At 42.5% G+C, this 20,634-nt stretch overlaps 1 protein-coding gene across 2 annotated transcripts in view; it reads right to left on the bottom strand.

The window, feature by feature from the left end:
• Window positions 1-20,634, bottom strand: part of LOC310675370 (uncharacterized protein) — a 728,507-nt gene that overhangs the window by 340,649 nt on the left and 367,224 nt on the right. Inside the window, exon 3 of one of the 2 annotated variants that reach the window (XR_014510076.1) lies at window positions 9,745-12,069. Coding sequence is in view for 1 of the 2 variants with exons in the window: in XM_083435886.1 (XP_083292012.1) it covers window positions 10,718-11,791 (1,074 nt within the window). In the remaining variant the exon portion in view is untranslated. Of the gene's footprint in view, window positions 1-9,622; window positions 12,070-20,634 lie in introns of those variants that run through there. The other variant, XM_083435886.1, reaches the window with a different exon arrangement.

Here is a 20,634-nt window from a genome sequence, read left to right as displayed (position 1 = left end):
CAAAATGCAGAAGCAATCTCCTTTTCCATTGTTTTCTAAAGCTGCATATTCCCCAGAGGGTCAAACAGAACTGAGAGGTGATATTGGTAACCAAATGTTAATGATGCGAGTCTAAATAAATCCATAGGGGAATGATCAGTTGTGTGGTCAAAAGGTTTTTGTGGAAAGGAAACCAATATCCACAAGTGATGGGACTGTTTTTGCTGGTGAATGTCTCCAAGGCAGGCTTGGAAGTGACGCTGGGCACTCTTCAATACCAGTTTCAAACTAGAAAAGATCCACTTTAAAATGCAAGCCAAAGAAGAGACATGCCTCCCACTTCCCAGACATCCTCCTCTCCTATATCCAGCATTACCCATGTGGGTGGCAACCATGGGAGAAGCAGTGACCGGAAGAGAGAATAAGGGGCTTCCCCCCACCCCATCCTGATGTGCTGGATCACTGCTGCACCTCTCAGGCTCCATGAGCCCTGGGAAATGCCATTCTCCTAAATGTAGGCCATTCTGCTGCAGCCCTTGGACTAGTTGCCGCTTCCCAAAGGCAACCCCACATAGATGACAGTCGGCAATTGTGCCAGAGTTGATGAAGGAATGGAATCGGATAAAACATGCTCCTGCCTGCTGGCCAGGCCTCAGCTGGACCCTCTGGAGCAGGCCTAACTCTGGCAGCAAGCACAGAGGGATTGAGAGCCAAACCATTCTGGAAATTGTAGCTTTGAGAGAAGAGGGTTCTCCTAACAACTCTCAGCACTCTTAGCAAACTATCCAGGGGTCCTTTGGGGGAAGCCATGACAGTCTAAAGTGGCACCATCGTACATTAAATTTATTGTGTGAATGTGGCCGCAGATGTGACACTATTTTTAAAGAGGCACCTAAGTTTTGAGAGGGGGTGATTTGCATGGGGAAGCAGCCAGGGGGAAGGTGCTACTTTTTCCATCTACACATTTTTTCCTGCTACACGTATACTGAGTCCCAGGGAAATATAAGTGCAAACAGAGATTTCTCAGTCCCACTGCCTCTGAACTTCACCACTCCATATTAAAAGAGTATTTTGAGTCTTCAATAATTGTACTAGTAATATCAAATGTACGATGCTGCACATCTAATTTTGAAAACGAGGGCTGTGGTTCTCAATAAGATGAGAGAAAAACATAGGAAATGGGGCTTATTTTAACTCACAAATTGTGTTTTGTGTTGTCAGTTCTAGTTCTGTTTGTCATCAGCAAAGGTACATGCCAGACAGTAAGTCATTTGAGCTCTCTATTCTTCTATTCCCATGAAAGCCTTTTCAAAGAGGTGAAATGATTTTTGCCATCAGAGCGTGAGTCACGCATGCAAACTTTAAAAGTATTTATGATTCCCTATATTTAATTCTCTGTGGCGCACAGTCAGGTACATTGTTTGCCAGACTTATTTTGGAATGGATCTGGGAGAAATGAATGTTTTTAACCCGTTTCTTAAGAACAAATAACAGTGAGGTTCAAGGAAGCCTCTAGGCTCCCCAGGGAAGATCCTCACATAAAAATGTTTTCAGATGACTGCTATTAACCTCTAACCACTTGCAACAAGCTACGGTGTATTATGGAATTGATTAAACCATAGAAAAATGTAAATATCTTGCATATTTGTGATCAGAGAGAGAGAGGAAAAAAAGACAGAGAGAGGCACAGACAGGCAGAGAAGGAGAGACAGCTTTAAGGTTTCAGACTGTGGGAAGCCTTAGAATTGTAAAAAGATCACACAATTTCTATCTGAAGAAGTGTGCATGCACACAAAAGCTGATACCCAGAACAAACTTACTTTTTTTAAAAAAAGTAATATTTATTGAACTTTTAAGAATTACATAGAAAAGAGAAAAAAGAGGGAAAGAGAGAAAAGAGAAGAGATAAGAAAAAAAGAAAGATAGAAAGATACAAAATTACATAATAAAGAGCAGAAACAAAGTCACAATACATCAAAACACAAAAAACACCAACACAATTAAAAACAAAAAAAAGAAAAGAAAAACTCCTCCGATCTTTAAGCTTATCTTTCATTGACTTATTTCCTCGACCTCCTCACACCTCCCATTTTTGTATTCCAGTTAATAATTAAATCAGCAAATCCTTTCCGTCTTTCACTGCTTTCTATCGTTAAGTTGTCTTAATTTATTTTAACCTTATCTTACCATCAACATCTTAAAATTTATCTATACTTAAATCCTTATCATATTTCTACTAAAGTCATATAATTTCATTTCACCATTTCCCAATATTCCTTAATTATGCTATATTTCTCTGAATAAAATTTAAAAAATTTTCCCAATCTTCTTCCACCGTCTCTTCTCCCTGGTCTCGGATTTTGTCAGTCTTTTCTATCAGTTCCATATAGTCCATCAGCCTGGTGCTCTTCTATCTGAGGCTCTTAACTCTTCTCCCTGTCCTGTCTGCAGATTTCTTTTGATGCCAAAGATTAGGTCCCAAAGGGTTTCCATCTTAGCAGCTCCTTGATTCCGTCTCAGCAAGTTTGCCCATGCTCCATATTCGAAGCTGTAGTCCAAAAGATGTTCCAGGACATACTCCAAAGACTTTTTGAGGCTTAAGGGCTCCGCATCTCCAATACCTCCCTCCATAGGGAAATCTACCCATCTTGCCTTCTTCGGTCCAAGCGGGACACCGTCTCTCCAAATCTGACTCTCCATCACCTCTGACTTCAGCTTATGTCCATCAAATTGTTTCTGTGGGGCCAAAACCTCCATTTGAGTTTCTTGAGATACAGAAGCAGTTTGTTCCATCATCTTCTCCAGAGCTTGCCATTTCAAAGTGGGTTCCTGAGTCGCTTCCCGAGTAATTCCTGTAAAAATGTTCACTTTTTGTTCCAAATCAGTTATATTTTGTCCCAAATTGTCAATTTTCTTTACCATCAAGTCTGTCTTCTCATGTAGTTGTTCCAACAGAGCACTTATTTTGTAAAATGCATTCACTAGAACTTCTTGTTTTGCCATTCTTATCCAAGGTCTTATCCAAGGTCACTTATTTCACACACTCCTTAGTTCTTAGTGGAAAATTCCTTGATTCCACTTTGCAGTTACAACAGTTTCAAAGGCTCCCTCTATAGGAAACAATTTCTATTTGTATCTGTCCTTATAAATCCAGGTCCAATAACAAAGTTACCATTCAACTTTCAGTTACCTTTCTCCTTTTTAAGTGCAGAGGAAACAATGAAAAGGATATATATCTCTTATTCAACTGTCCATCAGGATGTATTCCATTCCCAGTAAATAATTTTCTCAAATCGTCAATCTTATTAACAGCCCGATCCCAGGCTCGAAACAGTGGTAAATTATCTCGTCGCTCACTCTCCTGCAGGTTTAAACAATCCACAAAGAATTCCCCCCTCTTCTCCTGATTCCAAGGGGGGTTCGATGTCTTAAATGATGAAAGTTTAATGTTTTACAAAATACTTTTCCCAGGCTTTAGCTTACGACGTCTTTGCTTTGATCTGTTTACAAAATGGAAGGCGGACTTCCTGTTTAGACCTTCCTGTTTCAATGCCAAATTACGATGTTTAAAAAATCCAATTTTCTGTTTTACTTACAAGTGGTTATTTAGAGTCCGAATGTCCACAGGAAAAAGTCGACGCTTTCTGGCAACAGCAATGCGGCTTCACTCCTTGAAAGAAGCGGTTGATTCGATGTACCACGCCGCTCACCCCACGTCGCTCCGGAACCCCGAAACTGGGTTTCCCCGCGAGTAGGGGAGGCGCAAAAGGTACCAGCTGAATCCCAAGTCCACGAGCTTCTTCCGCCCGTGGTTTCTAATGGGTCTCCGCCTTGCCGTGGCGGTCAGACCCTAATTTCCAAGGAGCGGATTCCTCCCGCTCAGAGGGAATCCGCCATTGCCAGAAGCGCCAACCCGGAAGTCCTTACTTGGTGCTACTGGACATTTTTTTAAATTTTTTAATTTATTTCGACTGTGTCAGACCAACACGGCTACCTACCTGAATACACAATTTCTATGGCTCTGTTACTAATGATAAAATTAGGGCATGTCTTCACCTTTTGGTGACTAGAAATACTAATACTAATACTTACAAATCCTTTCTGAAGGTCCCATTATTTCAGCAAACATTCCAGCTAGGTGTGAGGTCCAGACGCTTGCCAACCAAGGCATTTTTGAACTCAAACACCTCCCTCCTCTCAACAAAAAATTGCTGGCAAGGGCTTCCACTTTGGTTGGCAGGAATATATTTGTTAAATATGCCAGTGCAGTTCTTAAAAAAACAACAACAGAGTATTCTGCACCTGCCTACTGCAAGCATACTCTCCAACACAATGCAGCCCAAATCCAGGGCACTATCGTCTAAGTCTGAAATCCTGCACAAGTTATGTGACTCACACAAGTTTGTGGACCCAGAAAAGCGTACTTGGGGGGGGGGGGAGGCTGAGATCTTGGCCTGAAATCATGCAAGAACAAGGCGCCCAAAATGGCCACTGTAGCCTTTTGGGGGGAAATGGGATGTCCCGCTTTTTCCAGGGCAGTTGACAAGTATGCAACAGTACACCCCTTTTCTTCATTCAGCCATTTGGTGAAGGGCCAACAATAGTGGATCAGTTACATGTCTCATTAGTCCAAGAGCTAGACCAGATTTTATTTACCTTTGAATGGCAAAAGTGTCATGGTGTTGTTTTTTTGAAAGCCTACTACCTATACAAACAAAATATGGCAGTCTTAGTAAATATCCGTAGTGGGGGTATGAAATATAACATAATCAATATGGCCGCCATGTCATTTTTACTTCAAGGCATTGAAACGGTTGTAACTTATCAATGATCTGTCGTAGAGGCTTAATTTTTTTTAAAAAAATCAAGATAATTTAATAATAAAAAGCTTGTTATATCAATAGTTTACATAACATGTAAGCTTTTACTGTTTTTTAGTTTAGAACTCCAGAAATGTATTTTTAACCCACACGTCATTCAGTGTAACTAAAAAATGAGCACAAAACAAATGAGTAAAATGTATTCATTTACTGAAACACTTAGCTTAGACTATTATATTTGACTATTATAAATTTTGATTGAGCCTGACCTAATGCAGTTGTAAGCTGAATATAAGATTTTCATAGATAAAACAAGAAAAGGCTTGCATGGTAAAACAGCACAATTATTCCAAAAGTATATAGATTTTGTGGAATTTACAGTTTTTCCTGCAGAGCATACACAACCTGCAATGTTGACATGTATACACAGGCCTTAGAAAAAATGTGTCCCATTTTCTTTGCCTGTAACAGACCCAAATATGTTTGTTGGATGACTGTATACCTCCTAAACCTTCTTAACATCGAAGAGATATGTCCAGCGGCAAAAAGAGCTCTTTCTAATGGAGGATTATCTATCAAGCACTCAAGCCGCTCTTTTTCTCATGTCCCTGTGGACATGGCATTAGAACAAACAGTAAATAAAGACGCTGCATCAAGGTTTGGTGGCATCATAGCATTTGCTAATTCCGATTCCACCAAAGCAAGATGGATGAAAAGAAGGTATATCAGGAGCAAAACTGACTCATTTGATGGAGTTAAGTGGATTATTAAATGTTAAAGATACAAAAGCAGAACTTCAAGTCCCTAGGATAAACAGAGACAACAAGGATGTTCTTGAAATCATGAGTAAAATGGACAATTTTATGAATCCTTTTAATGACATTGAGCCAAATACTCCTCTCATAATGTACTGGACAAGCTATTATGGCTCAGCTGGCCGATGGATTAATACAAACTTATGAAAAAGGACAATCTGCATTTGAAATGTTTAAAGGTTTGTATGCAGTGGATCCTAAAATTATGGAGAAACCAATAACAAAAAACATTGTTAAAAACTGTTCAAGCATTTTAGCTCAAAACCTACCAAGAGTCAAAGTTTGAGGCTATTAAATGCACAAGAGATCTCTTTAGAAGACTCCTTTATCTTGCAGCAGTTCATCAATGGGACATTGGAAAAGTGATTGAATTTCCATTTACACCAGTTCCCCTGCCTTTGGGCCAAATTGGAGGATCTCTGAATAAAACCAATAAAACTTATGCATAAATTAGAAGAGTATCAAAACTCAAGTAAAGAAAATCCATGCCCTGTTATATATGATGCAATGTTTATGGTACATAGCATGAAGTTTCCTACAACCTATGGAGATGTAGCATACAAACTACTAGAAAACATTTGCAGCACATCCACCCAAGAGTTTCACCTGATTTGCGATACATACGTGACACCTAGCATAAAAGATATTGAACATGACAATCGCTATTGGCCAACATTATTGGGCAACATAATATTGACAGGACCAGAATAGAAAACTTAAAAACCAAAACCAAAAACAACCTCAAGAAGTCTTGCAGAACAATTCATTTAAGTCCTTCTCTTGTTGCTTTCTTTTGCAATGAATGGAAAAAGTACATAAAGTTTCCAGGTGAAAGAACACTTTCTGTTGCTATTGAAGATACATGTAAAGGTAAAGGTACCCCTGCCCGTACAGGCCAGTCTTGACAGACTCTAGGGTTGTGCGCCCATCTCACTCAAAGAGGCCGAGGGCCAGCGCTGTCCGAAGACACTTCCGGGTCACGTGGCCAGCGTGACATCGCTGCTCTGGCAAGCCAGAGCCGCACACGGAAACGCCGTTTACCTTCCCGCTGGTAAGCGGTCCCTATTTATCTACTTGCACCTGAGAGTGCTTTCGAACTGCTAGGTTGGCAGGCGCTGGGACCGAACAACGGGAGCGCACCCCGCCACGGGGATTCGAACCGCCGACCTCTTGATCGGCAAGCCCTAGGCGCTGAGGCTTTAACCCACAGCGCCACCCGCGTCCCGGAAGATACATGATATCAATAGATACATGATGTCCAATGACACAGACATTCTTTGAGTTGCTGAGCCAAGTATTTGATATGGGAAATTATGTGCGTATCAGCTTCCTGATGATGACACTTAAGTTCAGGAATTTGTATGCAGTTCTGTCTTTTGTATTGGATATCAATACAAAAGACAGAACTGCATACAAATTCCTGAACTTAAGTGTCATCATCAGGAAGCTGATACGCACATAATTTCCCATATCAAATACTTGGCTCAGCAACTCAAAAAGAAAAATTCAAAAAGAAAAATTGTGGTTCGAGCCAATGACACGGACATTCTTGTTTTGCTCGTGTACCATCAAAGGCACTTCCAGAACTGTAATGTGTGGATGGAAAGTGGATTAGTGACAAATAACACAAGACGTTTTATAGATGTTACCAATATTACAGAAGAACTTCGTAACGATTTGGATATGACACGATTTGGATATGGATATGGCATGTTTAGCCTGGAGAAGAGGAATCATAGAATAGAATATGATTCTAGAATCATAGAGTTGGAAGAGACCACAAGGGCCATCGAGTCCAACCCCCTGCCAAGCAGGAAACACCATCAGAGCACTCCTGACATATGGTTGTCAGGCCTCTGCTTAAAGACCTCCAAAGAAGGAGACTCCACCACACTCCTTGGCAGAAAATTCCACTGTCGAACAGCTCTTACTGTCAGAAAGTTCTTCCTAATGTTTAGGTGGAAACTTCTTTCTTGTAGTTTGGATCCATTGCTCCGTGTCCGCTTCTCTGGAGCAGCAGAAAACAACCTTTCTCCCTCCTCTATGTGACATCCTTTTATATATTTGAACATGGCTATCATATCACCCCTTAACCTCCTCTTCTCCAGGCTAAACATGCCCAGCTCCCTTAGCCGTTCCTCATAAGGCATTGTTTCCAGGGCTTTGACCATTTTGGTTGCCCTCCTCTGGACACGTTCCAGTTTGTCAGTGTCCTTCTTGAACTGTGGTGCCCAGAACTGCACACAGTACTCAAGGTGAGGTCTGACCAGAGCATAATACAGTGGCACTATTACTTCCCTTGATCTAGATGCTATACTCCTATTGATGAAGCCCAGAATTGCATTGGCTTGTTTAGCTGCCGTGTCACACTGTTGGCTCATGTCAAGTTTGTGGTCAACCAAGACTCCTAGATCCTTTTCACATGTACTGCTCTCAAGCCAGGTGTCACCCACCTTGTATTTGTGCCTCTCATTTTTTTTGCCCAAGTGCAATACTTTACATTTCTCCCTGTTAAAATTCATCTTGTTTGTTTTCTAATCCGTCAAGGTCGTTTTGAAGTGTGATCCTGTCCTCTGGGGTTTGGTGTCATCTGCAAATTTGATCAGGATGCCCTTGAGTCCATCATCCAAGTCTTTGATAAAGATGTTGAATAAGACCGGGCCCAAGACAGAACCCTGTGGCACCCCACTAGTCACTCCAGGATGAAGAGGAACCATTGATGAGCACCCTTTGGGTTCGGTCAGTCAGCCAGTTACAAATCCACTGAGTGGTAGCATAGTCAAGACCGCATTTTACCAGCTTCTTTACAAGAATATCATGGGGTACCTTGTCAAATGCCTTGCTGAAATCAAGGTAGGCTGCATCCACTGCGTTCCCTTCATCTACCAGGCTTGTAATTCTGTCAAAAAACGAGATCAGGTTAGTCTGACATGACTTATTTTTCAGAAATCCATGCTGACTATTGGTGATCACAGCATTCCTCTCTAGGTGCTCATAGACTGTTTGCTTAATGATCTGCTCCAGAATCTTCCCTGGTATTGATGTCAGACTGACTGGGCGGTAATTATATGGGTCCTCTCTTTTCCCCTTTTTGAAAATAGGGACAACATTTGCCCTCCTCCAGTCTGCCGGGACTTCGCCTGTTCTCCAGGAATTCTCAAAGATGACTGCCAGTGGTTCTGAGATCACATCTGCCAGTTCTTTTAATACTCTTGGATGCAGTTCATCTGGCCCTGGAGACTTGAATACATCTAAACTAGCCAAGTATTCTTGTACTATCTCCTTAGTTATTCTGGGCTGTGTTTCCTCTGCTGAATCATTTGCTCCAAATTCTTCAGGTCGGGCATTGTTTTCTTTATCGGAGAAGACTGAGGCAAAGAAGGCATTGAGTGTTGAATTGTTTCTTTAAATGTAAAGGTTCATCATTGTTTCACCCGATGTGTATATCTTTAAGGGGCCAGAGCAAGAGCCAGAGCAAAATAACGAGATCCAGCTTTACAGTTGTGAAACATAGCAGGTGCTGCTGAGTTGCATTGATTAAGCTGTGTTAGGAATTGGGTGTAGTAAATAAGGAGCAGCACCTAGCTCTGCCATTACCCTGGGGGATGGGTTGGTGGTTGGGTCATGTTTGTTTGTTAATGTATTTAGTGTAAAAGGAGTTTTTGTTTTTGTAATTAAAACCTTGTTTAAGTTATTTTTGAGTCCCTTTTTAATGCATGGTCTCCCCAGCAAGCTCTCTGCAGCACTACCATACTGCAAAAAGCCAACATTGACGAGTTCAGCCCTTTCTGTGTCCCCTGTTTGCGTTTCACCATCTTCTCCTCTGAGTGACCCCACTGTTTCTTTGTTCTTCCTTTTGCTACAAACATACCCATAAAAGCCTTTTTTGTTGCTTTTAACCTCTCTAGCAAGCCTGAGTTCATTCTGTGCTTTAGCTTTTCTGACTTTGTGTCTACACGTGCTGGCTATTTGTTTGAATTCCTCTTTGGTGGTTTCCCCCCTTTTCCATTTTTTGTACACATCCTTTTTAATCTTAACTCAGTTAAAAGTTCTTTAGATAGCCACCCTGGCTTCTTTAGGCACCTTCCATGTTTCCATCTCATTGGTAATGCCTGAAGTTGTGCTTTTACTATCTCCCTCTTAACAAACTCCTAGCCATCATGAACTCCCTTTCCTTTTAGTATTACTGTCCATGGGATCTCACCCAGCACTTCCCTAAGTTTTATGAAGTCGGCTTTCTTAAAGTCAAGAAATTGAGCCCTAGTATGCTTGGCTGCTCCTTTCCGCTGTATAGTAAACTTCAGAAGAGCATGATGACTCGCGCCTAATGATCCTTCCACTTCTACCCCACTAACCAGGTCATCAACATTGGTTAGGACCAGATCTAAAATGGCTGTTCCTCTTGTTGCTTCTTCCACTTTCTGGACAATGAAGTTGTCTGCAAGGCCAGTGAGGAATCTGTTTGACCTTATGCTCTTGGCTGAGTTTGACATCCAACAAATATCCGGGTAATTGAAGTCCCCCATTACTACTATCTCCCTTCCTTTTGCATGCTTGGCCATCTGTTCCAGGAAGGCATCATCTATGACCTCCGTTTGGCTTGGGGATCTATAGTAAACTCCCACAATGAGGTCACTGTTATTCTTCTCTCCCTTAATTTTGACCCAAATGCTCTCACTTTGGCTTTGAGGTTCTAAATCTTGGATCTCTTCACAGGTATACACATCCCTGACATATAACGCCACTCCTCCTCCTTTCTTGTCTGGTCTGGTCTGTTTCTCTGAAATAGATTGTATCCCTCCATTATTACATTCCAATCGTGGGACTTATCCCACCAGGTTTCAGTGATGCCTATTATGTCATATTTAGTTTGCTGTACCAAGAGCTCAAGCTCATCTTGTTTATTTCCCATGCTTTGCGCATTAGTGTACAGACATTGAAGTCCATTAATCATTCCCCCGTGTCTCTTATTTAAGGATTTTTTCCTCCCATCACTAGGTCTGCGTGCTGTTTGCTCCATTTGGTCTATAAAATTTGGATGGTCATCTTCATCAATTGATAGACACCTACCTTCAGGAGCACTGTCTCCCTCCCCCACATTACTCAGTTTAAAGCCCTCCTGATGAGGTTTCTGAGATTTTTGGCAAAAATATTCCTCCCAACTGTTGTGAGGTGCAGCCCATCGCTTGCCAGAAGTCCATCTTCAAGAAACTGCAGTCCGTGATCTAAGAATCCAAACCGTTCCTGTTTACACCATTTGCGAAGCCAGCTGTTCACTTCCACTATTTTTCCCTCTCTCCCTAGGCCACGTTGTTCAACTGGGAGGACAGATGAGATGACAATTTGTGCATTTAATTGCTTCAATTTCCTGCCCAGAGCCTCGTAGTCTCTTTTGATCTTCTGGAGGCTATTGCTTGCAGTGTCATTGATTCCCACATGAACCAAGAGGAAGGGGTATTTGTCAGTGGGTTTTATGATTCCTTGCAGTCGTTCAGTTACATCTTGGATCTTAGCCCCGGGGAGACAGCACACTTCCCGAGACATCTTGTCAGGCCCACAGATCACTGCTTCTGTTCCCCTCAGTAGGGAATCCCCTATCACCACTACACGCCTCCTCTTAGGTTTGGTCGGGGTTCTTCCATGAGCTGTCCGTTCCAAGGTCGCCTGCACATTCCCTGAGGACTGACTTTGCTGCTCATCTTCATATACCTGATTGACTGTAATGAGGGAGAGATCCTCAAATGGAGTCTGTTCTTCGTCTTCCATGCTAGGGGAGAGGACTTCAAAGCGATTGTGTATTTCTAAACAATCAGAGCGAACCCTGGGCCTCCTACTTCTTTGAGTCACGTTTCTCCATATATCTGGCTCCTGTGTTGGTGAACTAGCCTCCTTCTCAGGGGAGTCCACTGTCTCCACCTTGGTGGAGACGGTGTGCTCTGTTGCTTCCAAGAAGAGCTCCAGCTCTCTAATTCTTTGGAGCGTAGCTACACGTTCCTCCAGTTGCTGGACTTTGTCTTCTAAGAGGGCAATCAACATGCAATTGCTGCAGGTAAAGCTGCCTGCAACCTTTGGCAAGATGGCAAACATTGCGCAGGAACCGCAGGCGACTGCAGCTGTTCCCTCCCCCTCCATCTTGAGAATGTGTCGTTGGGGGTGGCTACAGCGGTCCTCCATCATAAAAAGCGTGAAGACAGGACAAATAACTCCCCACCAAAAAAACCTAGGTCTCCCCCAACAAACGTTTGAGACTAGCTCCCCTAAATCTAAAAGATGGATCAAACTGTGCGCGCCGCTGCCCTGCAAGCTCTGATAAGCTCCTCCCACAGCTCCTCCCACAGCTAATCACCTGCCTCAACAGAAACCCTGCCCCCTCTGACCTTTGCACAGGGAGAGCAGCTAATCGGCCACAAAGAAACACACACACAAGAAAACCCTTTTTGCTCCTTCTTCAGCTGCTGCCCTGCAAGCAGGTGATATGATAGCCATGTTCAAATATATAAAAGGATGTCACATAGAGGAGGGAGAAAGGTTGTTTTCGCTGCTCCAAAGAAGCGGACACGGAGCAATGGATCCAAACTACAAGAAAGAAGATTCCACCTAAACATTAGGAAGAACTTCCTGACAGTAAGAGCTGTTCGACAGTGGAATTTGCTACCAAGGAGTGTGGTGGAGTCTCCTTCTTTGGAGGTCTTTAAGCAGAGGCTTGACAACCATATGTCAGGAGTGCTCTGATGGTGTTTCCTGCTTGGCAGGGGGTTGGACTCGATGGCCCTTGTGGTCTCTTCCAACTCTATGATTCTATGACACTACCCGGCTTCCATGCATTTACTAGATTGGACTTTACTGCAGCTTTTGCTAGACAAGGAAAGATTAAACCTTTCAGGATAATGTGCAATAGTACAGCACATATGAAGTTTCTTGCAAGTGTAGGAGAGGAAGTGGAACTCACAAGGGAGTTATTTACTGGTGCTGAGCAATACGTGTGTTCCCTGTTTGGACAGTCTGTTTGCACATCAGTCACACAAGCAAGATATAGTTTTTTCAAAATAGAATGTGCTCCGAGACTGGAGCGACAACCTTTACAGAATATTCAATGCATTGATGCCACATTTCTTCCCCCGCCAAGAGCTGCTATTTGTGAAAAGTTAAAAAGAAGCAATGCTGTTGCACTAATATGGAAGAAAGCTAACCAGCAAAACCCATACCATGGAATTGATCCGGTGAAACATGGGTGGTATTGATGTCATAGGAATTACAAAACTCAGTGGTCTGAAGGACCCATGTGCCCTGAGTACCTTGATGTGGTTATTGAAGAAGGCTTAGAAAGTGAAGAAGAGGACGCATACGGTAGTGACAGCGATGAAAGTGATGACTAAGAGATCCGAAAGACTATTAACAATTATTTTGCAGATTGTGAAAAATTCATTTATTATACTCATTAAAATATTCATTATTTGATTTCAGATTCATTAATAATTATATTCTGGGATCTGCTGGGGTAGGACCACACCAAATCCCTTCTGTGGAAATTGGCCAGGGTTGAACCTTGCCATGGTGCAGGCCAAGCTTGCAAGGTCTCATTTGCACCCCAGATGAGGATTCCAGCCAGGCAGAGACCCTTCAAGTCCCTTGTGAGCTCCCCCTTTCTGTGTTGATCCTGCCCAGTGCCATTTCCACCCTTGAATGTACAAAATGTTATTTTGCCTAACAGAGGAAAGCCATAAGTTTCACTGAGGGGAAGGGTGAAAACTCCCAAGCAAGGGCCAATCAGACTGAGAGAAAAGATTTCTTTCTGGCCCTCTCAGCCAGATTGCCCAGTGAAGGCTCTAATCTGAGGGTGGACAGGAGAGAAGCTTGCACAGCAAAATGCCCCCAAACTCTGAAGGGTGAAGCCTTATGAAGCCTCCTCACCTTTTAAGGGCCGAGGGGACAGCTTTCTCCTGTGGGTCTCCATGGGATCCAAGACGTGGATGCAATTCTGCCCCATCTGCAGGTCAGTTTTGGGCTACGCACTGCAAGGCTCTTCAGTCCCACACTGTAATGGTTCTAGGGATTGCTTGTGCGTAAGTTGCCTTTACTCGTGGCTATCTTGCATGGTTGAACCCTTTCTGACAGAGCAGCCTCTATCTCGTGGCTGCCTCAGTCGCTGGCAGAATCCGTCAGTGGGCGTTTCTTAAACCTTTTCCAACATAAAAGCTGCTTGACGCCCAGTCTCCTCCCCCATTGCCTGCGCGAAAGTTTTTTGCGCACTGTGGGTGTGGGCAACGGAGCACTTGTCCCCTCTCCGCTTGTCTCCTGTGAAGAGTCCTGGAGCCAACTCCCCGCTTCCTCTATCTCCTCCCCTTCTCCACTGGTGTTAACGCTGATTTCCTTCCCCAGCGTATGGGCTATCCCTCCTCCTACTGGGACCCTCTCCACCATCATCCGGGAGCCCTCTCACCTCCTCCTGCTCCGTTGGCAGTTCCCTGACACACACAGAGGAAGCCCGAAATGAACCATGTGGAATCGCATTAAAATTAACCATGGGTGCCTCTTCAACATATTATCCCTTGAAAAACTGTGGCAATATTTGGTTATTTCTAAATAACAGGGCATAGATACCACATCAGAATCAGAGAAGAAAGGGGCAAAGCAGAGGAAGCTAATCTATTTTTGCAGGTGTGTGTGTGTGTCACATTATTCACTCTTCCAGGGATTACACACCACTGGAAGGTGGGACTCAAAGTGGGCCTGGTGCAAAATTTCTGTCTTTCTCAAGGCTAACCATGCTACTGTGAAATGCATAGGCAGGATGCTTTGAATACCTTTTCTTAAATCTTTTAATCTAAAAGTCTATCTCAGTTAAAGATGATAATTATGTCTGCACTGACATCACTCGAGGAACCAGAGTTACACTTTGCTCTGTTGAAGCTTCCAGTTTTTATGCAGTGTTGGTATTTACAGAAGCTGAAAAGAGCAGAGAAATAAAAACCAGTTTAAAGGAAAAATACAGACCTGCTGTGTTGGAACAGAAAGCCCCATTCACCATGCTTGGTGATCATAGATCATATCATCACAGCATTTTGAAATGAAAAGGCTTGGCTCCCCCAGCAAAACTGGCTCCATTATCTCTTTCCTTGGCTTGATTTGCCTACCTCGGACTCCATAAGATGCCACTGTAAGGTGTGTCAGTGATCAAATGTCAGCTGAAATTGGGGCTCATGGTTTACTTTGAGCTAACCTTCCTGCATTCCCAGCCCACAAGGATTTTCAGATCCATTGCTATAATGATTGAATCACTTCACCAGAGCACATTTGGTCTTGGCAGAAGTGCTGTTTAAGCTGCTTGGGAGTTAATAATTTTGGTCAAAATATTAATACCTTGATCATGCAAGTCACTAAAGGATTTCTGATTTAAAATATGGATCATTAAGTCAGAGTTTAATCAAAGCTGTCCCATAGGAAGCAATTCTATTGCCGATATGTGCAGATAGAATCTGTGCAAGAACGAGAGAGGAGAAAACCTGAATAAGTTTTGAAAAAGTTTACTAAAATTATATAGTGCAAAAGCAAGTTTTGGACCATACAGTAGTATTTGTCCACAATGTACTCTTTTCAATGATTTCTTCATCATCTGCACAAATGATGACCCACTAAGTCAAATGCAGTCAAGTAACAGTGAGTTCTAGCCTGCCAGCCCCTGGACAGTCCCCCTGCCCCCATGTGGACAATCCCATGCAGGCAGCAAAGACAAGATGCCCTGAGCTCCTGCTGAGCCACCACAAATTGGGGGTGGGCTGCGTTTGGCATAACTAAGCAGAAGGGACTTCTGCAAACAGGTCATCTGGCCTGAATTGTGTGGTGAATAAAGAACCTGGTCATACTAAAATGATCACATTTACAGAACTGGAGATTGCTATATATCCAGATGTCCAAAGAACACCCATGATGTGAGGGGCACAGGATTATTACAGAAGGGACTCCTTCAAAATCTGCATGAACCTGGGAGTGGATGTGTGCAATAAATGTATTTTGTTTCATTGTTCCATTCATTGTCATTATGGACAACCTCATTCATTGGTTCATGTTGTATTTCTTTGATTATTAATTCAGACATTATTATATCAGACATTCTTCATTCTTCCTGTTTCATTAGTTTAAATTTCCTGTGGCAATGGAACCTCCAGTTCCTTTTTCGATGCCTGTAATTTCTGTGTTTTCCATTCAATTGCCATGAACGTTGCATGCCTGCTGCTACCCAGGGCAAGTAGTAATATATATTAAAAGGAGTCAGAAATCAACAAGAGAATAAGTTTATAGAGCACTGGGATTTATTCATAAGCTTTTGGAATGAGAAAGTTGAAGATAATATTTATTCTTATAACTTATTTACACTGATTTGATCTTTAAAGTGCTCTTCCCTACAGAGATTCTTCATGTACCACTTTTCTATGCTTTATTTTATTCTGCTTTCCTCACTCTCAGTTCCACTCCCTTTCTTTTAGACCTTATCCTTATCATGCATCTAGAAAACTAGCACATCAGGGAAGTTAAGCCTGAATGTCTCCTTGACATCTATTTTTTTTATACAGAGATTTTTTTGTTGGTTTTTTGAAAGCACTCTGTCATACTTATAGCAATAGCAGCTGAAAGGTTGATATGTTAAGGTTGCTTAAGCATGATAAAGGTGATTACAATCTTAAGAATAGCACCCTTAGCCAGAAGCAAAGCTTTATGCAACAGGTTAGTGGGATGTGGAGCTCTATCACAGACATAGATCACCAGCCACCCGCTGGTTGTTTTCAGCCAGATATTTCCTGATCTCTAAAAACAGATTGAAGTGTACATGTGGAACTCGATTCTTCACTGGCCACCAAAATCACGCTGTGCACAAAGTTTATTTCAGTGGGGCAAGGAGGGGGAACCATGCAAATGGGCAAATAGCTCCTTGCTTTTTCTGCTTTTTCTGCCTGCCATGCCTCTGAACCCTGGACTAATATTCAGTGGCCTCGACGACTGGATCGTGTCCTTTCTCTCCTATCCCCCCCCCCCACACACACTAGGTATTCCTCATGGTAAGCCAGCTCCTGGAAGCTCCTATGATGACAACGGAATAAAGTGATCTTGCTGGCTGGACACACATTTTTCAGGAGGGGCTTGTTGTATTGATTCAGACTCTCTTACGAAAAATGCTATAATGGCCCTTGTGCAGCCTGCAGAATCAATTAGACTTGACTGCTTTGCCGGGTGACATTCTTGATGGAACGGATTGATCTGTTTTGCACAAGCGAAGTAGTTACAATTAAGACTTGATTTGGTTATGTTACTAGCAGTAAAATATAAGAGAATAAGTATGTATGAGGAAGACAATGGGCACTTTCCTTTTGAGGATTAAACCCTCATTACATCACCTCAGACTATAAAGAAGTTAGTAAATTGGCTTTAAAAATTTCCCCCTTCAAAACACAGAAAGAAAGCTGTTATGCGAAATTCTTTGTAATGCTATATGATTGTGGGGTCAGGATGACTGCTAACCGTGTAAAGGAGAGCATTGCCTTTGATTAGTCTAACAAGAACATCAGAAGATCCCTGCTGGATCAGATGAAAAATTCCTCGAGTGCAACACCCTGCTTCTCCCAGAGGCCGTTCAGAGGCCCATGAGAGGACCCCACCACATGGGAGGCTCTTTGCAGCTGACCATGCTGAGGCCTGGGAGTTCCAACTGTAGAGTTGGGAGGGATCTTGAAGGCTGCCAGGGCCAAGCCCCTGCAAGGCAGGAATCAGAACACGCATCCAGTTTGAAACCAGACCAGACCCTGCTTAGCTTTGCAAATGTGCTGGCAGTTTTGTTGCTACACCAGGACATCTATGTAACATTTCTACGTCACCCTTCAATTCAAACATTTCCAGGGGGGTTGACCATTCCTATAGGACAGGACGCCTCCCAAAGATTCTGAACTTCACAGACAGAGGTGTCTTAAGGTGATAATCGGTTCCTTTGTGGTCTAATCTACCTCACAGGATTGCTGTTTCACCTAAGCTGCTGATCTAAGTTTTACAAGACCATGGGGGGGGGATACAGGTGGTATAAACAAAATTAACAGTATTTGGCCTTTGTGAAGGATTCAGACACCCAAGCCGTCAAGATTCCAGAGGAATCTCTCTCTGGCAGGTGTAGGGCTCTTGGGTGCTGTGCTCAAACACAACAAGTTTTTATGACCTGCAATGCATTCTGGCTACAAAGTCTCCTTTTAAGAACAACATGGCTCTTCAATATTCAAAGATGGACTAATTGGTGAAGCTGGTCCTCCACCCTGTCCTGCCTATAATGCTGAAGAGGAAATTGTTTGCTTTGAGGCGAGCTATTATCTGTGAGCAAACAATGTGGTGTGCAGAAGTAAACATTTGTGACACCCGCTTGTGTGCTTTCCTGTAATCCTTCAGTGACATTCTAATTACTCTTCAGTTAATAAGCTTATGTGCCAATGATGAGTGTTGCTTAATACTCAGATTTTGATTTAAATATGTGGGAAGCATACGTGGCCAAAGGAAAGACAACCCTAACAAGAGAAATATCACAGTGCAGGACAAACAACCCACGTTGCAGAATGGGCTCTGTGCTTGTTGCTTTATCAACATAGCTTGATACTGTTGGGTGAAAATAATATCTTCATTTGATTAACAGCAGGCGCTGCTGACAAAAACCAAGAACTCACCTGTGGCAAAGCAAAGGTACTAATCCTGCCATGATCACAGAGACAGGAGGCTACAGGTCTGCCGTAAGAATGGGTTGCTTACCTTTGATTTATTACTTACAAAAGGCTGCTTACCAAAGACTTGATTTATTAGATCCCGCATGGATTCAGCATCTGCACTGTTTCAATTGGCATGCAGCCTTCAACAGTATCTATTGTTTTATGGTAAGGAAGACTCTCGGATGATGACAGGTGCTTCCCTCCCTGCCTTCTGCAAGCTTCAGAAAATGGAAAACTTGCAAATGAGAGGAAGAGCAAAGTACTCATTCCTTTCTAAGTTGGACAAAATAAACACTTTTATTTCAAAGCCTGGCATCCTATTACTGCTACTTACAGTATTTGACTTCCTTATAACAATTTTATAAGGTAGGCTAGTTTCATTCATCTCATATTGCAGTTGTGAGGTGAAAGCGGAGAGAGTGAGCAGCTTTCCTCTTGGCAGAAGTGAGATTCCAAGGAAGAACTCCCTTATTTTGAGTGCAATCTCTTAACTGTTTCACCACATCAGAAAACATCTGTGTTTTCTGCAAAAAGTAAGAAAATGTACTTATTTTAAAATGTACCCACTGCAGATTTGCCAGATAGGCATTTTATGGCAAAGCTGCAGCTCTGCTGCAACCTGAGATTGTTAGCAATCCCTTATGGTTCCCTTCACAATGTTTCTTTATATTTCTCACCTCTTTTCCAGTGTTATAGCCCCTGCTGAACTGTAGCCATTTTTATGGCTCCATTGTCTTCCACAATACACACAATGCACACCAGCATTCTTTAACATACAAAAGTAATTCCCCTTTTTAAGAGAGTTCTGGAAAGAACCGAAAAAGCACTTTACAGGGAACAAAACAGAGCTGGTTTTTATGTCACATGGAGGAAAACAAAAGCTCCAGTTACTACAGCAAGTCTTCACTCTAAGCTTGTGAATGTGATAGCTTTTAATGTGTTTTAATTTTATAAGAAAAGTTGAAAATAAACGTAACTAAAGAGCTACTTCGTATACATTCTTCCCAATAGGAAGCATTTGCAGGTTGTATAAACTGAAATCAATGGGCCTTATTCTGAAATTGATTTTGCACATAAAAACTTTTGTTACTGAGCATGCCTGTGTCAAGGGCACTGGAAATGAACAGCAGCCTTGCCAGATTAGAGTGGTGATGCACAGAAAGGGAGTCTCATTTATCCTTTTGGAAATATACACCTCCCTGGCATACGAAATATACGTTGTGTGATCTATCGTGTAAATCTTTAGATCAACAACTCCATAGTTGTTACTTTCTGCTTCTTGCAATATAGGTATAGAAATATAGACTATTAGAGTAGAAAGGGACCCTGAAGGTCCTCCAGTCCAACCCCTGCAATGCAGGAATCTCACCTTAATCATCCATGACAGATGGCCATCCAACCCCTGCCTAAAAACTTCCAAGGAAGGAAAATGTACAGCCTCCCAAGGGAGACCAGTCCACTGTCAAAAGGCGCTTACTATCAAAAATAGGCTTGCCATATGTCTGGAAAATTCTGGACATGCCAGGAAATCGGACACCTAAAATGGTGTCTGGGGAGATTAAAAAAAAAAAAAAAAAACCTAAGAGATGTCAGGAATTTCCAGGATGTATGGCAACCCATTTTTCTTTCCTTTCCCCCAGTTTTCTGCCCCCCATTTTTTTCCTTTTTAAACAAAACAAAACAAAACAAAAGCAACCAAACATTGAATGGGGGCAGGGGTTGGAGGAGAGGCAGAAAGAAGAGCTAATTTGTCCATGGCTAGGGGGCATCATCTGGACGGTTCTGCCAGGGGTGCATGATCACCTACCACCTAGCTCTGCTTCCTGTCTGTGTGAAGGAAAGGTGAACTTGCCATTCCTATTCCTTCTGCAGAATGCTGGGATCTCACTCTGGGGTCGGGTTGAAATGTTCCACATCTGCTGGGAAAGGAATTCTAAGCTCAACAATTTTGGTTGTTTCCTCAACAACTTTGGGCATGTCAGGAATTTTACTTTTTGAAATATGGCAAGCCTATCAAAAAGTTCTTCCTGATGTTCAGTTGGAATCTTCTTGTAACATTGAAGCCATTGGTTTGGGTCCTCCCCTCCAGAGCAGGAGAAAACAAACTTGCTCCATCCTCCATGTAGCAGCCCTTTAACTATTTGAAGCTATCATATTTCCTCTCAGCTTTCCAGGCTAAACATACCCAACATATCAAATTACTTGTGCTTCCATAGTCATATAAATGACACATGTACAGGAAGATCTCTCATGGCATCACGTAAGCAGACAATCAAATGCATATTT

Source organism: Podarcis tiliguerta, assembly GCF_965153285.1.
Source record: "Podarcis tiliguerta genome assembly, chromosome: 4".
NCBI lineage: Eukaryota > Metazoa > Chordata > Lepidosauria > Squamata > Lacertidae > Podarcis > Podarcis tiliguerta.
The sequence above is the reverse complement of the archived record's forward strand: the minus strand, read 5'-3'. Positions and strand labels throughout refer to the sequence as shown.